The sequence below is a fragment of the Macaca thibetana genome, chromosome 20 (assembly GCF_024542745.1).
Source record: "Macaca thibetana thibetana isolate TM-01 chromosome 20, ASM2454274v1, whole genome shotgun sequence".
Lineage (NCBI taxonomy): Eukaryota > Metazoa > Chordata > Mammalia > Primates > Cercopithecidae > Macaca > Macaca thibetana.
Window position 1 is genome coordinate 70,777,144 of NC_065597.1, and position 21,342 is coordinate 70,798,485.

General features: G+C 47.2%; 2 protein-coding genes across 5 annotated transcripts in view; one reads left to right on the forward strand and one right to left on the reverse strand.

Moving 5' to 3' along the window:
- GLYR1 (glyoxylate reductase 1 homolog) overlaps nucleotides 1-21,342 on the forward strand; it is a 204,471-nt gene that overhangs the window by 126,356 nt on the left and 56,773 nt on the right. The window lies entirely within an intron of this gene.
- Nucleotides 1-21,342, reverse strand: part of UBN1 (ubinuclein 1) — a 36,450-nt gene that overhangs the window by 5,802 nt on the left and 9,306 nt on the right. For all 4 annotated transcript variants that reach the window (XM_050774226.1, XM_050774223.1, XM_050774225.1 and 1 more), the window contains exons 3-15: nucleotides 18,773-18,859; nucleotides 18,184-18,279; nucleotides 17,733-17,867; nucleotides 16,922-17,025; nucleotides 15,791-16,229; nucleotides 7,977-8,047; nucleotides 6,544-6,673; nucleotides 6,251-6,369; nucleotides 5,908-6,036; nucleotides 5,579-5,725; nucleotides 3,974-4,024; nucleotides 3,831-3,876; nucleotides 1,478-2,695 (exon numbers count right to left, since the gene is read on the reverse strand). In XM_050774226.1, the coding sequence (XP_050630183.1) occupies nucleotides 1,478-2,695; nucleotides 3,831-3,876; nucleotides 3,974-4,024; nucleotides 5,579-5,725; nucleotides 5,908-6,036; nucleotides 6,251-6,369; nucleotides 6,544-6,673; nucleotides 7,977-8,047; nucleotides 15,791-16,229; nucleotides 16,922-17,025; nucleotides 17,733-17,867; nucleotides 18,184-18,279; nucleotides 18,773-18,859 (2,772 nt within the window). The remainder of the gene's footprint in view (nucleotides 1-1,477; nucleotides 2,696-3,830; nucleotides 3,877-3,973; nucleotides 4,025-5,578; nucleotides 5,726-5,907; nucleotides 6,037-6,250; nucleotides 6,370-6,543; nucleotides 6,674-7,976; nucleotides 8,048-15,790; nucleotides 16,230-16,921; nucleotides 17,026-17,732; nucleotides 17,868-18,183; nucleotides 18,280-18,772; nucleotides 18,860-21,342) is intronic.

Genomic DNA, 21,342 nt, shown 5'->3' on the forward strand with positions numbered 1-21,342 from the left:
AGTGAGCTGTGATCACGCTACTGCAGTCCAGCCTAGGTGACACAGCCAGACTGTGTCTCAAAAAAAAAAAAAGCCTCCTTTGTGAAGGGAAAAATGTAATATACATATCCATAAATGTTCATGTGTATGTGTATATATATTTATACACATACACATACATACATATATATATATACCTTTGTATATATTTATTAATCTTTTGTTTAAAAAGAAAATAAACCAAAAACTAAAAAGCTTAGTTACCTTACAGGGGTGGTGGGTGCAGGAAAGGAGGTGAGACCTCCAACAGACCTTTCTATGATTTTGTCTTTGCAACCACTTCATTTATATATTAAAAAAACAGGCCGGGCGTGGTGGCTCACGCCTGTAATCCCAGCACTTGGGAGGCCGAGGCAGGCAGATCATGAGGTCAGGAGATTGAGACCATCCTGGCTAACACAGTGAAATCCCGTCTCTGCTAAAAATACAAAAGATTAGCAGGGCGCAGTGATAGGCTCCTGTAGTCCCAGCTACTCGGGAGGCTGAGGCAGGTGAATGACGTGAACCCCAGGAGGCGGCGCTTGCAGTTGAGCTGAGACAGCGCCACTGCAGTCCAGCCTGGGTGACAGAGCAAGACTCCATCTCAAAAAAAAAAAAAAAAAAAGAAAAGAAAAAAAAAGAAAAAGAAAAAAAAATGCTCATTCCCTCTTCCCGAACCTGCTAAATTACTGGACTCTGTCCTTCAAAAATCAACAGAATCGGCCGGGCGCGGTGGCTCAAGCCTGTAATCCCAGCACTTTGGGAGGCCGAGACGGGCGGATCACGAGGTTAGGAGATCGAGACCATCCTGGCTAACATGGTGAAACCCCGTCTCTACTAAAAAGTACAAAAAACTAGCCGGGCGAGGTGGCAGGCGCCTGTAGTCCAGCTACTTGGGAGGCTGAGGCAGGAGAATGGCGTAAACCCGGGAGGTGGAGCTTGCAGTGAGCTGAGATCCGGCCACTGCACTCCAGCCTGGGCGACAGAGCGAGACTCCGTCTCAAAAAAAAAAAAAAAAAAAAATCAACAGAATCACTCTTAGAAGGTCCTGCTATTCCTGGTCCATGAACACCCCCACATGACTCCACTGAGAGAAGACTGCACCTCCATCCGCCTTGTTTAGAGAGACGGAGAGGCAAGGGGTCACAGAAGGCGAGTGCTGTGGCTCATTCTGTGCCACACAGACCCAGCCTCTGAAGAGGCATGGTGCTGGCTGTCTTTTAGCTCCCTCTGCCCTCTTCAGAAGAAGCTTTAGGCCATCCTGGGCTTCCTGTCACCAGAAAAGTGAATACCTGAGAACAGGGAGCCCAGTCTCCCGTCTCCCTTCCTACGTCTGAGCCCACTGTTCCTACCTGACCTGTGGTTTTAGATCTCTCTCTCCACCCGGGGTAAGGCAAGCAACCTCATCCCCAAGGCCCCTGTGAGTGGGGCAGGGCAGGCTGCTATGCTGGATACTCACTGACAAGGAGGTAGACGATGTCACACCACTGACTGAAGAAGGTACGGGCGCGGTCAGCAACTTTGCCACTCCCTGGGTCCCTCCACTGGAATCTCCGTTTGGACCGCCTGGAGGCGCTACCAGGGTCAACTTCTGGGAAACAGGCATTTTTTTCCCTGTTGAGCTTGGGACGGGTCGGCTGGTGGCCTGTCCCACGGAGGGAGGCTGTATGCCAGGGACCAGGCTCCCAGAAGCAGAACTCTGGACTGGTGTTCCTCCCGAGGAAGAGCTGCCAGAAGAAACCCCATGTTTGGAGACAGAGCTGGCAAAGGGATTATTCTTGTAAGATGAGCCTGCAGAACTGACTGAGTGTGGCTTTGCTGGATGGCTCAGGGCAGAAGAGGACGAGGCTGGGGTCTTGTGAGAGCTGCTGCTGGAGGCTGGCAGGCCTCCTGAGGTGGCTGGTGCAGAGGGATGGAAGCCCTGGCCTTTGGCCGCTGTCTTCACTAACTGCAGGAAGGAACGATGACACTGTGGGGGAGAAGCCTTTGGGCCTTGGAGCTTATTGGCAAATGGAGATGGGGGCGTGAAGTTTTTCTGTTGCTGAGTGCCGGCATGAAAGACTTTGACCTGGGGGCCAGGCACGGGAACTGCCACTTGGGGCACGTGAGACGTCCGTGGCAAGCTGTGGTGCTTTGCTTTGGACTGATGTACTTCTGGCAGGCCCTTATTGAGGGGAGCCTGGCAGGACAGCTCTTTGTAGCCAGAACTCTCTGGTTTTTTCTCCTGAGAGGACTGCCCCAGTGCCAGAGCCTGTTCTGCCAGAAAATTGAGGGGTGACTGCAGAGAGCTAGCTGGTGGTGGAGCAGAAGGACTGGGCTTCACAAAGTTCCTTTTTTCTTCTGCACATAAAACACCTCCAACTTTTTCTGCAGGTGCTTTTGAGGGTGCAGGCAGTGTGAATTCAGAGTTCCCAGCTGCTCTGCTATTCAATGCAGCCAATTCCTTGGACACAGCTTCCACAGAGGAGGCTGGATTGCGGATCAACTCTTCATCCAACGAGTCCTCCACGTTGACAGGAGGAGGGTTAGCAAGGCCGCCCGATGCCTGGGATGGGAGCTCCCTGCTCGAGGCCCCAATACTCAGGCCTCCTGTCTGGTGATCTGAGGGCAAAGCAATGGGGCCACCAACCTGTCCTGATGGGACAGAAACCTTTTTATCAGGCTTCGTAGACGATTCCTAAAGGAAAACAGAAATGCTGATGTTTAGAAAGGTCCAAAGATGTCAACATTGGCCTGTTGTGAGGATATAAACGTGAACTTGAGGCGCAAAAAACTAGGTCTTCCTGTATAATTACAAAACAAGCGGTAGGAGAGAGCAGGAGCCGCGCCCACCTTGACTTTAGATGCCATGGCTTCATCACCCCTGGCGAGTATCTGGTTGGCCAGGGCTGGGTTTATCCCGGCATGCTTCGTTGCTAAGCACAAACATGCCACCAGGAGAAATTTTCTTCTGTTTTGAAAAGTGTAAGACTCTCATGAAGAGATACTTTGCCTACTGGCATTCCCACTGTCTTAGCGCACTCCTAACTGCAATCAGACCAAGGCATGGCATGAAAATTGCTTAAAGCAGCTATTTTTTCCTCCTTGATTTTTCCCATCACCTAACTCCTCAGACTGGGTTCAAAGAAGAGTAAGTTTTTCATGGGAACAAGAATGGGGTCTAATACTTCACTCCTCCATCCCTGGTGCTCAATACAGTGTGTCTGGGATATTGTGGGAGCTCAACAGATACTTAGGAGTAAACGACTTGCACATCTCATTCTCATGGTCTGCTTAGGCATGGCTAAGGGCACCACACTAAGAACTGGAAAAAATGTTGATAAACAGCAATTTTTACTACATTGAGAGGTTTCTGCAACATCCAAGGTAATCTTCACAGTGTCTATTCTCCAGCCACTGTACTGCCCTCCATTTCCGCCTGGTGGCTCAACAAAGTTGCCTTTTCTTTCTGCTGTGGCTCCAAGCTAAACTGCACTTGGCTCGAGTGTATTTCTTCCATACAAAGATCACAGTGTAATACCTTCACACCTGCAGGGGCTCTTGACTCCTCAGAGGGCTGCCAAGAAGATCCCACTTAATCCCACAAGAACCCCAGGAATTGGGCCAGCTGGGTACTGTTTGTAGAACCAAGGCTAGAGGGGGGTTAAGTGGCTTGGGTCTCTGTCCCGGTGTAACTTCAAGAATGCCATCCTGAGTAGCTATCCCCAGACCAGTAAAGATCAATGAGCTTCCACAGTCACTTGACAGGTTTCCAGAGCATAGCTGCAGGGAGATGAGCATAGCTGACATGTGACCTGAGCAAACTGACTCACCTTCACCTTGATTTTAGAAGGGTTAGCCATAACTTTCTTCTTGGCCCTGTTCAAAGGAATGAGCACAGAAAAGCTTTAGAGAATATCCAGAGGAGACCAAAAACAACACTTGTCCCGAGATGTGAAAATACCAAGACACTCACAGGATTGAAGTCAGGTGTCCATGGCCTCGTCTGCTCTCCTTAAACAGAGTCCTGAAAGACACAGAACAGCAGGCATCTGTACATGCCCGAGAAAGCTGGGACTCTACTCCCAGAGCTTTGCTAGTGTTCCCGGTACTCAGTGGCTATCCCTCATTAAATGTCAATTGGCCAGGTATAGTGGCTCACGCCTATAATCCCAGCACTTTGGGAGGCCAAGGCAGGCGGATCACCTGAGGTTAGGAGTTCAAGACCAGCCTGACCAAAATGGTGAAACCCTGTCTCTACTAAAAACACAAAAATTAGCCAGGCATGGTGGCGCACACCTATAATCCCAGCTACTCGGGAGGCTGAGGCAGGAGATTCGCTCAAACTAGGGAGTCAGGGGTTGCAGTGAACCGAGATTGTGCCATTGCACTCCAGTCTGGGCAACAGAGCGAGACTCTGTTCCCCTCACACACAAAAAAGGTCAATGGATTGGGGAGCCAAATTCCTGGTGAGAGGATCGGAATGGGCCACACTGGCTGCCCAAAGGCTGAGTCTGGCTTTTACCAATAAAATGTATGGCTCTGCCTCAAACCTCTCATGGTGATGCTTCCCTAAAGGGCACAGCACTTTCCTTATTGCCTATTCCCTCCATTCCAGGAATAAAACGTGGAGTGACCCAGCGCGTCTCTGTCCAGAGAAACTCAACAAAAAATGTTCTTCATGTGAGTCCAGCCTATGTAGAGACGACTGCAATTTCAAAGGTTCCAAGATCTGTCCGCACAACAGATGATTCGGGTCCAATCAATAAAATCACTCCAGCTAACTTTCTCTGTCCTGTGTATGACAGAAATAACTTCATTCGCAGGAAGCGACTTCATACAAGGTAGCCTCTGAGACGGAAGCCTGGCACTTAGTTCCAATAAGGAGTCAGCCCTGCTCCCTGCAAATGAGGCTTCTTCAGGAGCATCAGGAAAGACCCAAGATGAACCCATCTCTCAAATGCTCGCAGCAGCCTGTATGTTCAAGCAGGAAAGTGCGGCCGGGCGCGCGGGCTCACGCCTGGAATCCCAGCACTTTGGGAGGCCGAGGCGGGCAGATCACAAGGTCAGGAGATCAAGACCATCCTGGCTAACACAGTGAAAGTGTACTAAAAATACAAAAAATTAGCCGGGCGTGGTGGCGGGCACCTGTAGTCCCAGCTACTCTGGAGGCTGAGGCAGGAGAATGGCGTGAACCCGGGAGGTGGAGCTTGCAGTGAGCTGAGATCGCACCACTGCACTCCAGCCTGGGCAACAGAGCGAGACTCCGTCTCAAAAAAAAAAAAAAAAAAGAAAAAAAAAAAGGAAAGTGCATATTGAGATAGGAGGCCAAACCTCAACCTGAAGTGGGACAAAAAATATGACAAAAACAAAACCCTGCAGGCAACTTCCCTTCCTCCAGGGAAGATCCAGAACACCCTTTCCCAGCTACCTGCATGTCCCCCAATTACTCAGGTGAGATCAGAGTTGAGGCAGCTAGACAGTGACTCCCTGTGGGCAGGGATCCTGTTGGCCTGGCACAAAAGCAGCGTTCAAATATGTCTTGACTGCACAGATGTCCATCTCAGCACATGGCCCTCACCTGGCCTGCATCCAGCCTTTGGGCCAGAGGGGCTTGACCTCCGCATCCAGAAAGCCCTTCACGCAGTCCTCCCAAGCCTGGGCTTTGTTGTTCCTCTCCAGGTCGTGGCTCTCCAGTTTGATCTTCACCACCTGGCACAGTAGCTCCCTGAGAAGGAGGCAGAAATCAGAAACTCCAAACTACTCCAGATGCTTCTTCAAGGTTCCAATCATGTGCTTTCAGCAGCCCTGATGAAAGTAAATGAGCCTAACCTTTGTCAGCAATAGGGGATGTGCTCAGACACTGCCCAACCAACCCTCCAAAGAGGCCAAGTCCCAGTGGGGGCACACCTGATCTCATCATTCCACTGGAACTTCTTCCGAGGTCCCATTATCCTCCTGCCCCCTTTTTCTTCATCTTCTTCCTCATCCGAACAAATCCGGTCCCTCTGCTCCTTGTCTTTCTCCTCTTCCAGCATCCTACAGGGTGAATAGAATTACACGGGACCCCAAGGTGCTCCTGCCCACCACCTCTCCCCTCACCCTCTGTACAACTGGGACTTCACAGAGAAGGAGAAAAGGCCAGAGAAGAGCCAAGAGGCTCCTGGAGAAATGGCAGTACACACCGAGAAACGGGAGGGGAAGAGGCAAGAGACGGGAGGGTCGCGCCATGCAAGCGCCAGGACAAACTTACTTGGCAACCTTTGCCTGCGTGTGTGCCTGGCATTCGTCCTGGTACTTGGCCATCTGCTCTGGCATTGCCCTGCCAATAGCTTCCTTGAGCTTCTGGAGAGGCTCCTTCAGACGCCCCCCCTGTGAAGAGCGGGACAAAATTCAAGCCAGGTTTACACATCGCTCTTTATGTTCAGGACGCACGACAGGGTAATCACAAGGAGGCAGTGGGGCAGCAGATGCAGCATTGATTAAGACTCAGTCATCCCTCCACCAGGCCCCAAAGCCAAAGGGCTTCACTCTAGAGTCACCCACCTGTTCATAGAGGTGAAGTTTCCGAGCACGCTTGAGCAGGGCATCCTTGCTGCAGGGCAGGAACGACGCGAGATAGGCATACACCCCCGAGCGGACCTGACTGCTCAGCTCCCGAGTCTGCGCCTCTATGCTGAAGAACAGAACACAGTCACCACCCGCTGCAGCTCACTGCAACTCTTGTCTCCATCCGCTCACCATATGCGGAGAGGAAAGCTAGGGGCCAGAGGCAGGTCAGGCCCTGTCTTGTTGGTCACACAACATAACTGAGTGCCCAAGGAAACACATCTTCAGCAATCGACAAACAAGACCAACTCCCAAGCCTGATGAACAGAGTTAGGTAACGTGGGTCAAGGCCCTCAGGTCAAAACAAGACCAGGAAAACAGAGCCCAGGAGAATAAGCTCTGAAGCACTTTAAGCTTTCAAAGTGGAAAATCATTAGTTACTTGGGGTTGACAGGAAATACTTCCCGGCAGCATTTCTTCTTTTTCCCCCTAGTCCCCAGTTTTATCAACCATTAAGAGGTCAGAAAAAGCCTCACCCCTCCAGTTTCTCCAACTAGATAAGCAAAAAAATATTTCTCTTCAATGCCTTGAGCTGTCCATATCTGGCACGCTCAAGCAGGTTCCTTGTTGACACAACCCTATCACCCGCACCAATGCTCAGGTGCTCTCTGCAGCCCACACTTCCTGACCCAAGGGGCCAATCCAGGCTCTGGCCAGGCGAGGCCATTTGGTAGAACACCCACATTTTGACAACTATTCTTACATACACAAACTCCTCAGCTGTTGAGCAACAAGCTTCCCCTGCCACAAACTGCAACCAGGAGAAAAGCGGCAACACTGCAGGCCAGGCCACAAGGATTCACTTTTCCCAGTCTGGGTTTACAGACATTTGCTCTTCTGCTTTTTAACCCGATTCACACAGCATGGTGTCTCAGAGGCTCAGGTGTGTGGGAACAGCATTAGGGATGACGCACGTGGCACGAGGAGCAGGAGTGCAAGCGAGGGGAACAGCCAGGGACGCCAAGCAACACCCAAGGCAGAACAGACCCCTGAGGCCACCAGGCTGTCTCTCATTCTTCAGGATTCTCAGAGACAGGCAAGCAACACCTTCTCTCTCTCTTCCTCTCATACCTGCCAAGAAATCCTCTTCCAACAGGCCATGATTATCATATGCTATTAATGCCTGCTGCCTAAGATCAGGGAGGTCTACCACTTCTGGAGACAAGTATTTGGTATCTCTGTTGTGTTTTGATTTTTAATAGAAAAACAACAATGAAACCATGTTAATCCAATTCTTCTTTTATCTCATTGGCGGTCACCTTTATGCAGTTCAATTATACTCCCATTCTCCCCTGGCTGGCTTGCCCCAAGCTCAATAATAGCAGAAACAGACAGACAGACAGACAGACAGACAGACAGACGATACTCACTCTAATAGGATTCCATTAATATCCTGGGTGAAGAACTTCTGTCTGCTCTCCCCCTCAGCAGCTCTGGCAGCCTGGTGCACAGCAGACAGTAACAACCATTAGTGTACTTTCCCCACACGTCCCTCACGCTCACCCACAGGCACAGGAGTCACTGCTCCATGAAGAGCACCTGTCAATACAATCACACCGCCACCTTTCCAACTCCACCCTAGTCCCGGGTTAAGTTCGCCTGCAATCAATATTCTCTTTTCAAATGCTGCTGCAGCATCTGTGGGCTGCCAGTTCTTCCCAGGACTTAAAACAGTCACAGAAAAGAAAATCACAAAGTCAAAGCCATCACAATGCACTTGGCCAGAGGCCAAAAAGGCCAAATAACCCCTGTGCCCATACACTATCAACTACACCATTAGTTGGGATTTCCATGTATCTACAGTACAAAAATATTCAAGAACTTCAACCAGCCTATAGGATTTAAAGGACTTTTTATCTACAAAAACAATAATAATGTGCAGCTCTGGCACTTAAGGACATCTAAACTCTTTGACAATTCCTAATCTACTTATGGTATACCACGAGCTATTAGCCAGACCATGTGAATAACTAACCCAGCATATTACCTATTAACACCAGATTATAGGAGTTTCAGTACAGTCTTTAGTTTGCTTTCCAAAAGAACACAGTTAACACACACCCTGGATGGCAAGCTCAGAGACCCCTGAAGCAACCATATCAGGCAGTCACGACACTGCGGGAACACAAGAAAGCAGGCCCTGCGGAAATCCGCATCAGGGGTCCTGCGAAGTCTGCATCAGGGGTTCTCACACTTGGTTGCATACTGGAATTCTCTGGGCAGCTTGGAGCAACTCAGGCCACTTAAATCACAATCTCTGGAAAGGAGACTCAAGAATGTGCACTCTCTAAAAGAGGCCCAAGGACTCTTTCAAAGCAGCCCTGCGGATGCTGATGTGCAGAGAGAGCTGGGAACCACTCATCTAACCCCAAGAGCTGCTGGTCTGAAGGCTTTGTGTGAAATGAAATTTCTGAAATCAGACATGATATACAATAACGACAGCAAACAAGGGTGATAAAGTGACTACCTAGAATGAAGGGATCAACCCCTCTGAAACTGCAGACACTGCTAACTCCCCTACCATTTCCCCTACTCACCTTCCTCTCACTGCATCCTGTGGGACCCCTTCCAACCACTCTAACTACTCCATCTGCCTCCTCCACCAGCTCCTTTCCATAGGCGGACCCCAGGATTCTCACTAGAACCCACTTCTCCCAATAACTTCTTTCCCCCTCAGGGCTGCAAAGTAACACAGATAATTGTACACTCAAATCTAAACTAAACCCTAAACCCTCTCATCTAAGCTCTGGACCAGAATTTCCAGTTATCTCCGAGTAATTTCCAATTACAGTCAACGCCTGGTATAGGCAGGGGACTGGTTACAGGACCCCCGCATATACCAAAATCTGAGTGCACAGTCAGCCCTGAGGAACCTGCCTATACAAAAAGTTAGCCCCGTATATACAGATTTAGCATCCCTCAAATCAACCTACATTTGGTTAGAAAACGTCTGCGTTTCAGTGGACCCACGCAGTTCAACCCTGTGCTGTTCAAGGGTCAACTGCACTTCTGTGGATGGATGACCCACTGGTTTGCAAACTCAACTTACACCAGACCCACTGGCTTCTGCTCTTCCGCCTGTGCTCCCCACTTCTAATAACTGCACTCCAACCTTAAGACTGCCACTCACTTCTTCAGAACACTTCAGCAGCTCTTTCCAAGCCTAGTATCAAACCCAAACTCCTTCACATGGCATTTGGGGTCCTCAACGATCTGGCCCAGCAATTCACCAATTTGCCCATCTTCAGCTCTGCTCCCTGCCTTCTCCTAGGGAATCCTCCCTAGGAGGCCGGGCAAGCCTGTTGCCTCCAGTCTGCTTTCTATATGCCCCCCAAGAGCCTCTCTTTTACCCCTTAAGTCGGGTTATTTGGCCGTCCAGATATCACAAAGCTTACTTCATTCTGCTCTGTACTACAGTCCACCATCTGCATATCTATTGGGTCCATTTATGTAACGAGCTCATGGAAGACAAGAATGGAACCTTGGCCCGGCGTGGTGGCTCACACCTGTAATCCTAACACATTGGGAGGCCAAGGTGGGCAGATCACTTGAGCTTAGGAGTTTCGGACCAGTTTGGGCAACATGATGAGACCCTGTCTCTACTAAAAAAATAAAAAAAAAAAAAAAAAAAAGGCTGGGCATGGTGGTGCATGCCTGTGGTCCCAACTACTCTGGAGGCTGAGGTGGGAGGATCACTTGAGCCTGGGTGTGGAGGTTGCAGTGAGGCAAGATCGTGCCACTGCACTCCAGCCTGGGTGACAGACCAAGACCCTGTCTTTAAAAAAAAAAAAAAAAAAAAAAGAACTGAGTCTTATTTATCAATATATTTCCCATGGCTGTCTGTCACATAATATTTACTAAATGTTGACTGAGTGAATGAACAAGTGAGGATACTCCTGTAAGATGGCACACCACAGGGAGAGAAGCTTAACAACAAACTACCAAAACTAAGTTGGAAGAAAACATGCAAAACTCAAGCTTCTCCAGATCCGTTGGCTAGGGGAAAAGCCAAAGGGGTGAAATCCACAGATGAATAAAAAAAAAGGGCATGACTTTTCACCCAGTCATATGCCAATTTCTTACCGTCTTAGAAACATTCAGAATTCTACCTTGGCACTTGGAAGGTACTAGAATTATATTAGTCTGAGAAAAAAATAAAACAACTTTTTTTGCTTAAGCTTACACTGCTAGTTATAAGATCCAGAAGCACCCTCCCATGAATTCAAACTAATTAACATGTATTTCATATGCCACACTGTCAGACCCATCGACAGCTTAAATTTCCAATCAAATTTTATCTTATTATTTTTTATTTATTTTATTTTAGTTTTTGAGACGTAGTCTTGTTCTGTCGCTCAGGCTGGAGTGCAATGGCGTGATATCGGCTCACTGCAACCTCCACCTCCCAGGTTCAAGTGATTCTCCTGCCTCAGTCTCCTGAGTAGCTGGGATTAAAGGCACCTGCCACCATGTTCGGCTAATTTTTTTTGTATCTTTAGTAGAGATGGGGTTTCACCATGTTGGCCAGGCTGGTCTCAAACATCTGACTCCAAGTGATCTGCCCGCCTCAGCCTCCCAAAGTGCTGGGATTACAGGTGTGAGTTACCATGCCCGGCATCTTATTTTATTGAGATGGTCTCACTCTGTCACCCATTCTGGAGTGCAGTGACGTGATCATAGCTCATACAGCCTTGACCTCCCAGGCTCAATCCTCCCGCCTCAGCTTCCCAAGCAGCTGGGACTACAGCTGCATGCAACCATGCCTGGCTAATTTTTAGATTTTTTTTCTCACTGTGTTACCCAGGCTGGTCTGGAACTCCTGGGCTCAGGTGATCCTCCCACCTCGGCCTCCCAAAGTACTGCGATTATAGGCATGAACCACCATGCCCGGCCAAATTTTCTGTTTAGATAGCCATTTGTGCAATATTTCAGAAGCTTTCTATGTAATCTTTATGCAATCTTTAAAAATATTTTAAATAATATTATGTAATTTAAAAAATATTTTTCTGAAACCTTTTGAATTGCATAGACAGTATCTCTGAGGGTCTGGCTTTACACCGAAGAGAGTTGACTGCGGCATTTTAAAGTAAATCTAATTAAAAGAGCAACTGGATATATATGATAGTCTTCCAAAAATAAATGAGGTCCCTCACCCCTAAAAAGAGACACTCTTACCCCAGAAGTTGGGTAAATTAATCAATCCTAAGTTAACTAGGAAACGAAGTTAAACATCCCAATCATGCTGATTTATAAGAGTTCCAACAGCCTTTTAATGAGCTGTTTTATTTATTCTAAGAAAAGCCACTTGTAGCCTTTCAGCACCCAGCTCTAAATCTTATATACTGTTATCTGTTTTTGCTGAGCAGGAGAAAATCTGGCATGATTTTTTAAAAAAAGATCAAACAAGTTGTTTTGGTTTTCTTTTCTCCCCCTACCTTATTCTCTTTGGATCCATCTCTCCCTGGACTTCTTGTGATGAGGGGCTCTAATTCTACAGGAGGGCAGAGTAAAATGGGTGACATAGGGTCTCTTTCATTCCTGCTCTTAGTATTGTCTCTATGTTATGCTTGACTAAAGAGAATCAAAACAGATCTGGGTTATTTGTACAGCCTGAGGCTGAAGAGCTGTCAAACTACCTCAAGACAATAACCCAAAGGAACATCAAACCTGAGCTTTGTCAGCACCTATACTGGCCAAAAACCAAGACAAAAGACACCATCAATGCATATTAAGAGAGGCAGGGTAAGGCCATCAAATCACTGGATTCCCTGGGGCCTATACAAATGTACAATACAAATCAGTAACAAAAAACGGGCTAATGAGAGAATGTAGTGAAGATGGCAGAGGCAGTACCAAGGTTCCTTCTCAGAGGGCCTCTTTAACATACACAAGTTTTCAAAGATATTTTTCAAAGTTTTAAGTACCATATTTACTTAAAAGATATATCTAATTTTCACTTCCCAGAAAGAGTTTCTTCCCCTAAGGGATCACTACACATGGGATGAGAATCTGCTATGTATTGTGGCAGATACAAAACAGGAATACAGGCCAGGCACGGTGGCTCACGCCTGTTATCCCAGCTACTCAGGAGGCTGAGGTACAACAAGCACTTCAACCCAGAAGGCAGAGGTGGAGGTTGCAGTGAGTCGAGATCACACCACTGCACTCCAGCCTGGGTGACGGAGTGAGACTCTGTCTCAAAAAAAACAAAACGGAACAACAGCAGCAACAAACCAGGATCAAAGAAATCCTCCTCCTTAAGAGGTGCACCCTAGCTCCCTAATCCTTGGATCTGGGCAGCTCTTGTGATTTCTTATGACCAAAAGTGTGGTGGAAGTCGTGTGATACACATAGCCTCTAAGGCTAGCTCTCAAGAGTCCTGCGGCTTCCACCTTTCCCCTCTTGAGATGTTGCCCTGAGACCACCATGCCCTGAAGAAGGCAGGATGAAAGGCCAGGAAAGAAAAGCCCTGCCAGCACCTGGCCAACCTGCCAGCTGAATGCAGCCATGAGCATGGGCCCAGACTCAGGAGAAACCAACTGCTATGATAAGGCCAATTTTGGGGGGGTGTTTTGTAGACAGTGATAGAAACTGATTTGTGTGCCATCTAGGGCCAAGACGTAAAGTCTAACCAATCTTACAATAAAGGGAAAAGGGGGGAAAAATTAGGGGTATGAAAAATAAAGTGAGAAACACGTAACACTGCTAATGTTCCAGTTACATACAGCAGGTTTACTTTAAATTTTAAATGTGATATCCATTTCAAGATCTAGGATAGACTCATTATTAAGGATCCAAATAATCACGTGTGGCTTTTGGAATCATAAGCAATTTGTGTATACCAGTGCATTATTTCCCTGGGAAGACTATGTTTCCCAGCAGATTCTCAGCGGGGTCAGGGGTCCAGAGCATTTGCACACACATGTGGGGCCTCCAAATGCCCCGAGAACAGGGCCCTGGTCAGAACAGCGCACCTGAGGACCCTTCGGAGTAGCATTCAGCAATTTTCTAAAATAAGCCACCTTTTTAATGCAACCATGAAAAGTGATGAGGGTTTTACAATATTATGTAAAAAGGCAGGGAACAGTTATTCACAACTATAATTACAGTTGCATAAAAACACATACACAGAGGCTAGAAAAGAATATCCAACTAGAAATTGTTTTTATATTGGCCGGATGGATCATTTCTACACACTTGCCACCCCATTTTCAAAGTTTCTTAAAGCTGTTACAGGAGAAGGGCAATGCGAAGACTCGAATATCAACTTCACATTTGAATATCATATTTTCAAACCAGAACATCAGCCTCTCCTGGTCACCAGCTCCCCACCGGGCCCCAGACCCACCTTGACTATGGGATCCTGAACCATGTGTTTGTTATGCCCAAGAGCTAACCAACACTTGGCAATCACTGAGGCAGGGCAGGTTGCCTAACAAGGTGTTTACTCAGTTCCGCTTTCTTGCACCAGAGTCCCATGCTTTTTCCGGTTGTATCATTTTGTTGACACTAAATCTGTCCCTATCTTTCCCAAGAAAGTGAAACAGCAAGTCTTCACACTAGAACACAACCTATGGCATGAGTGGGGACACAGCCAAGAATTTGGTTTTGACTTTTCTCTAATGAGCAGCTATCATCACATAGACCTTAAATGATTTAACAAGACTTTCAGAGACTATGAAACAATTTGATTACAAACCAGAGGATTAAAAAGAGCAAGATATAATGTTTAACATGAATTCTGAGAGCAAATATAGGACAGTAGGCTCAAACACACCAAGTTCAGATTCAGCTACTTCCACCTCAAGGTCATACTTAAGGGATACTCCAAACCCCAACATGGCACAATTCATTTAAATCATTACATTCAAATACAATACTTGAATTTCCAATGCTGAACACAAGCTGACAAAGATGAGATAGAGATTGGAACAGATACTTTATTTGCTTTATATACGGCGTTCAAATAGTTTTTGGAAGTGAGAAAATCATTTTAGCAGTGGCTGACAATTTACCCTGCCCTAAAACACAAAGGATACTATACGTAACAATGCTTCTAAAATACTGTAAGAACTGCTGGTTTAAAACCTACAGCTGTAGATTATGAGTGCCACCAGAGCTGCATCACAAGTCCTGATGCTTAAGATAAAATGTTATTTTAACTTAAAGGTAAATGATATTACAACTAATGATCCATGCCAGGTTTACAGTTAAGAAATATGTTACCTGAACAGACAATTCTCAGAGCTTAGGGATCAATTCCCAGTCACTGGAGGAAAACAGCAAGAGCTGCTATATCCTAAAGGTGGTGATGGTGGTTGGTTTGTTTTTTAACAGAGTCTCGCTCTGTGGCCCAGGCTGGAGTGCACTGGCGCCATCTCCACTCACCACAACCTCCGCCTCCTGGATTCAAGTGATTCTCCTGCCTCAGCCTTTCAAGTAGCTAGGATTATGGTATGCGCCACCCTGCCCAGCTAAATTTTTGTATTTTTAGTAGAAAGAGGGTTTCACCATGTTGGCCAGGCTGGTCTCGAACTCCTGACCTCAGGTGATCCACCTGCCTCGGCCTCCCAAAGTGCTGGGATTACAGGTGTGAGCCACCGTGCCCCGCCAATGGTGGGTTTTAACGGGGCATGGACGGCAATTAAAATTAAGTTACTTTTCATTCATCACATTGGAAGCATTCCCGTAATCACTACCTAACTCTAGATACACAATGCAAAGGAGCAACTGAAACCTAGTGGCAACGAAGCATATACTCTATGTGCAATTCATATGTTTGCAAACTTTTGTGAATTTGCAAAACCTTCGGAAGAATTCTAAGATGAATCTCTGCCTCAGCTGCCTGTTGCCAACATCATCCATCTATCACATGAAAGAAAAGATGCCGAGTGGAAAACTGACAGGAAACAGAATAATCTGACAGAAAACAGAAAGACAACCATCTCCCCAGAAGAAAGCAAACTTTCCAGAAATGAAGAAATGAAGAATGGCCTAAAATGATGCCTGACGGGCAAGGCTTGCACTGTTTTCTCCCTCAGAATGAGAAGAGAGTTTGGAAAAAGCTGACACCTTAACTGCCAACTCACTAAGGTTTCTCTGGGCGAGCTTCACGCAGTGCAGAACCAACGGCAATCTGCCCAAACTGCTTCCAGGAAAGCCCAGCCGCACTGTGTCACCATACCTGAGCCAGCTCCTTAACGCGCTTCTCCAGGGGTGCTGGCAGGCCTTCGGGGAGAGAAGAGGGCTGCCTGAATTCCTGGTCCAATCCCACCCCAAGGGAATCACTTCCATCATCCATATCACGGAAGGGGCTTCCTTCTGGAGACTCACTGAGCAGATGCTCCAAGTCCAAATCCGTCAGCGAGTCCATGGCAGTGGCCGCCTGGAGGAAGTCGTTGTCAGAAGTGGAGCCAAAGAGTGAGAGCAAGGGGTCAGAGGCACCCTCCAGTTCTCGCAGGCCCTGAGCTTCCGCTGATGGGACCGCAACAGGCTTATGCTCCTCCTCCCTTTTTTTCTGAGCCTCTTTCTCCTTCTGAAATTTCTTTAGCATCTCTTTAACGCTTAAAGCCCCAGAATATTTCTTCTTCTTCTTCTCCTTACTGGCATTGAGGGCTGTGAAGCTGCAAGCAAGAGGGAAACTGGTCACTCAGACTACAGGACACTGCCAAAGGGAACTCCAGAGGCCTTCACCCCTGCTCCCAGGGCCATGGTCTCCGGGAGAACCTGTCACAGTCCACCCTGTCATTCCTCCTCCCTCCTCTTGGCATATGGAGCTCGTTCTTGCTGAGACCAAAGCTTGAGAGTTAATACAGGTTAGCAACACAGTGTCACATATGCTAAATTTCCGACGGGTTTTTAGAAACCACTGCCAGGCTGAAATAAAAGGTTGCAAAAAGGGGCAGGGAGAGCAAGAAAAGTATTTACAGGGAGAAAGCAGGAGCAGCAGAGAACAGCAGCAACTTGAAGAGCAGCTGGGGTGAGACCAAGTGAGAAGGAAGCAGGACCACAGACGACAAGGGAAAACAGCAGAGACAGAAGGAGAACTGGGGCAGAGAGGAGCGTCCCGGAGAACGAGAAACATCAGCAGTCACACAGTGACAAGAATAGCTGCCAACACTGACAGTGGAACTATCTGACACACAGAGAGGTGAGCGTGTATGCCCAGAATGGCACTGCGGGAGGCGTGCAGGAGGACAGGAAGGCTAGGCCCTGCTGCCTCTTCCGAAGCTGTGGGGAGGAGGTGAGTCAGCTCCCAGTCGTCCTGCCCTAACAGTTCAGGCTTTATCCTAGCAAAGAAGCTGCTGCCTCTCACCCGGCTTTGGAAAACTTGGACTTTTTCGATTTCTTCTCCTTGTCATAAGTGTCATCTTTTTTCTTCTTCTTTATCTTCTCACCACCTTCCTTCAACTTCCGCTTCTGAGAATTAAAGACAAGGCACAGTTACACGGCTCCCTAACTCAGGGAGCAAGTGCACTACACGGCACTGGCCTTGCTCCGCCCAGGGCACATCCTGAGACCTGTCTCATTTCCTTCATGAACAAAAGCTCTCAGATTGGTCCCTGGACCACAAACCCACAGCATTCCCACCGACGGTGTCTCCTGGAAACACCCAGGGCTGAGACAAAAGTGACCATTCTGGAGCCTGAAACCTTTCTAGTTTGAAAGTTACAAGTGGGCCCTACCTCTTGTTTTAAACACATAGGCAGTGGTAGACAGGTTTTTAAACACACTGATCCTAAGGCTGACTGGTTTTCAGTGGGGTGGCAGCCCTGGGAACTGAAGTCCTCTACACGTCCACAGAAGAGGGTCAGCAAGGGTGGTACACATTCCCTCACTCCACACCCTTCCCACCCTTAGGCCACCTCCAGAAACGATCCCTGCTGAGCCTGCTGGGATGTTATGTGAGGTGGACACGATGACCAAGTGCTGCACAGAGCCCCCACAGGCACGTGTCCTCATCAGGGCACATGTGTATGAGGTGAACCATCGACCTGGCACGGCTCTGCCTTTCCACCGTCCTCCTGAGCCCGGCCAAGCACCACGTATTCTGACGAGTCACCTACTCATCTGATAGGGTCACATCAAAAAGCATTTCTAAAATCCAAAAGCAAGCACATTCTAACCTTTGGAGACTTTTTCTTCTTTTCTTTAATGAAGTCATCCTCAGACTCTGATGCTTGTCTAAACTGCAGGGTTCCCGAGTTAATGTAAAATCCTCCATACTTCGTAGTCAAAGAAGCAGGAACAAGCTCATCATACTGAAAGGGTGAAACAAACTGTCAGCTCCAAGTTCTGCTTCTGTAGTCCGAAGGTGCAAAGCAGGTCTCGAGAGAGATGTGAGTATGTTCCTCTGACACTTCGAAGAGCATGCTAAAACATCCTTCTGGTCAACATTTTCTGAAGAGGGAACTAAGGCCCGGATCAAGAATGTCACTTTGTCTCTCATCAGCGCTGCTACTGCCTCATGCTGGGAAGAGGGCATGGCCGCTGTGACCCCACCCCCAGCTTCCTGGCCAGTATGAGGAGGAGCTATGGCACAGTGGGTCTGACACGGCATTTTCAGTAACTACTTACCGCCTCAGAGTTATCGATGAAGGAATCGGATTCATCATAACCATACCCCATATCGATCAAGTCCTGTATTCGGTCTTTTCTACGTTTCTTTCCACCCTAAAATGTAAAAGCAACAGATTACATGCTTTTTGATAAATACACAGAATTAACTGTGGCCTTGAACTTCATCAGCTATGACTCAAAGAGGAAAAGCACTAACTAGAAAGGTCACTCTCTCACATACACAAACCCCAAAATCTCCTTTCCTGAAAACCTTTTAACATAGGGCAGATTTGTATCTGTATAAAATGTCCTAGGACAGAAAAATGAACTAAATGGTTTCTTATGCTTCGTACCAAAACATTTCTTCTAAGACGATCACAGGCCCTTCTCGGTTATTTGTCCAGTTAGCTCCTCACTCTAGCTCTGCCATGCCCGTTTTCTGTACCTTAATGCATTAGGTTTAATAAATGCTTCTATTCTTTCCAAGCTTAATGCTTATGTCCACATCAGTGTTTATTACATGATAATCCACTAAAGGAATACAGAAATGTATGGAAACCTCTCCCACCCAATGAGGTTGTTTTGTTGCTCAAGAGAGAAATCTTACGTATTTTTCTTCAAATTTCCGGGCAAGGGCCTCCACTTTATGCCTTTCCTTTTCTTCGTCATTGAAAGGATCTGACAGATCTTTCTTCTGTAAAGAGATTGTTCCATAAAAAATAAGTCACAAAATAGTCCCATGTTCTTACTCGTAGAAACTCCACTGACTACTCAATACCTATATAAAAACAATGTTTTTCAGAAAAAGGCAAGGTATAAAACATGCTACTATCTCATCAATGTTTATCTTAATTAAGAAAGTAAAATTTCCATTCACGTAGGTTAATAAAACTTGACTGAATGCCTACAATTATCCACCACAGCAGGAGGGGCTACAGGGCTCAAAGACAGCAAAGGGCCTTTAGAAGGAGATGCTCAATCGCTACACAACCACGTTCAATACAGCGGACTTCCCTCGTAACTCTAAAATTTTCTTCATGCATTTAAAAACATTCTAAGAAAGAGTCCATTGACTTCCAAAAGAGTCAATGGCTCAAAAACGTGAAAATCCCACTGAATGCGGTACAAGTTCTTGAGAGCCGTTCTGCCACACTGTTTAGAAAGGTCTGAAATTGCACTTCTCTCGGTGCTACCAAAGTTAAACTCAGGCTTCCAAGGCTTATTTCCATTTTATAAGCTTATTCTTTTCTCATCAAGCAAATTTTCCAGAGATAAGCCTTAAGGTTCTTGAGCAAGGAATCTAAAAAAAAATTTTTTTTTTTGTTTTGAGATATAGTCTCACTCTGTCACTCAAGCTGCAGTGCAGTGGCACAATCATGACTCACTGTAGCCTCAACCTCCCCAGGCTCGGGTGATCCTCCTGCCTCAGCCTCTTGCATAGCTGGGACCACAGACATGCAACACTAGGCCTAGCTCATTTTTTCTTTAAGTCTTTTGTAGAGAGAGGGTTTCATCATGTTGCCGAGGCTGGTCTCAAGCTCTTGGGCTCAAATGATCTGCCCATCTCAGCCTCTCAAAGTGCTGAGATTACAGGTGACAGCCACCACACCCAGGCAGAAGCCAGGAACCTTAACAAGACTCCTGTACCAAAAATGTTTAAGACTTCAAAGTAGGCCGGGCGCGGTGGCTCAAGCCTGTAATCCCAGCACTTTGGGAGGCTGAGATAGCAGATCACGAGGTCAGGAGATCGAGACCATCCTGGCTAACACGGTGAAACCCCGTCGCTACTAAAAAATACAAAAAACTAGCCGAGTGAGTTGGCGGGCGCCTGTAGTCCCAGCTACTCGGGAGGCTGAGGCAGGAGAACGGCGTAAACCTGGGAGGCGGAGCTTGCAATGAGCTGAGATCCGGCCACTGCACTCCAGCCCGGGTGACACAGCGAGACTCCGTCTCAAAAAAAAAAAAAAAAAGACTTCAAGGTAGACAGAAAACATTAAAGATTGTATGCCTGTTTCAAACAAACTTTCTTATCTCACCCTTCCATCTCTGCCTACTGAAATACTACCCGCAAAGGATCAGTTAAATGATTTGTGGTGTACACATACAATGGGATATTATAGAGCATACATCTAATGAACATACCACAAATGGGGAGTCTTTCAAACACACTTATCTGGATCTTCTAATTTTTCTAGGATGATCACATATAACTTGAGTGGTTATGTAACAGTAAGAAATCCCACCAACCTTGAGGAGCACTGGATTCCATGTATACTACTCAATGCCTTGCCAACAGCAGTCTTCCAATAACTACTATTTCCTGACTGTATGATGGAAGGTCCAGCTCTGTCCAAATACTAATCAGGATATAAGCTCTCTTCTTTCCAAGACCTCCAGGGCCTGTGTTGTACCAGACTTAAACAATGACCGTATTGTAATTTCTGTTACCTATGGTGGTACCATTCTCCTAAACCATCTACACGCTTGTTTTGAGTGTGGTACAGTGTTTTCTCTACCTTTCTACAGTCCTCTGAATCTAGCACAGTGCCTTCATACTATTAAGAAATATACACTAAAAGAATGCTGCACATGGCCGGGCGCGGTGGCTCAAGCCTGTAATCCCAGCACTTTGGGAGGCCGAGACGGGCGGATCACGAGGTCAGGAGATCGAGACCATCCTGGCTAACACGGTGAAACCCCGTCGCTACTAAAAAATACAAAAAACTAGCCGGGCGAGGTGGCGGGCGCCTGTAGTCCCAGCTACTCGGGAGGCTGAGGCAGGAGAATGGCGTAAACCCGGGAGGTGGGGCTTGCGGTGAGCTGAGATCCGGCCACTGTACTCCAGCCTGGGCAACACAGCGAGACTCCGTCTCAAAAAAAAAAAAAAAAAAAAAAAAAGAATGCTGCACGAATGTGTCCGATTTCATTGTACTTTTAACACTGCAGAGTAGACCCACGGCGACTTAGGAGTTCCCTGAACCCGAAGTCCAGGACTGAATCCTCTGAATTGGATCCAAAGTTCTCTGTGTATCCTCCATGCATTTGTCTGCAATGGAGAAGGGCATTTGGAGCCCCCAAAAACGTGCAATCAGAGCACTGGAGTTCTCATTTCAGTTGACCTACTGATTTGGTTTCAACCCACAAATAAACACATTAACCAACCCCTGCTACTGTCTC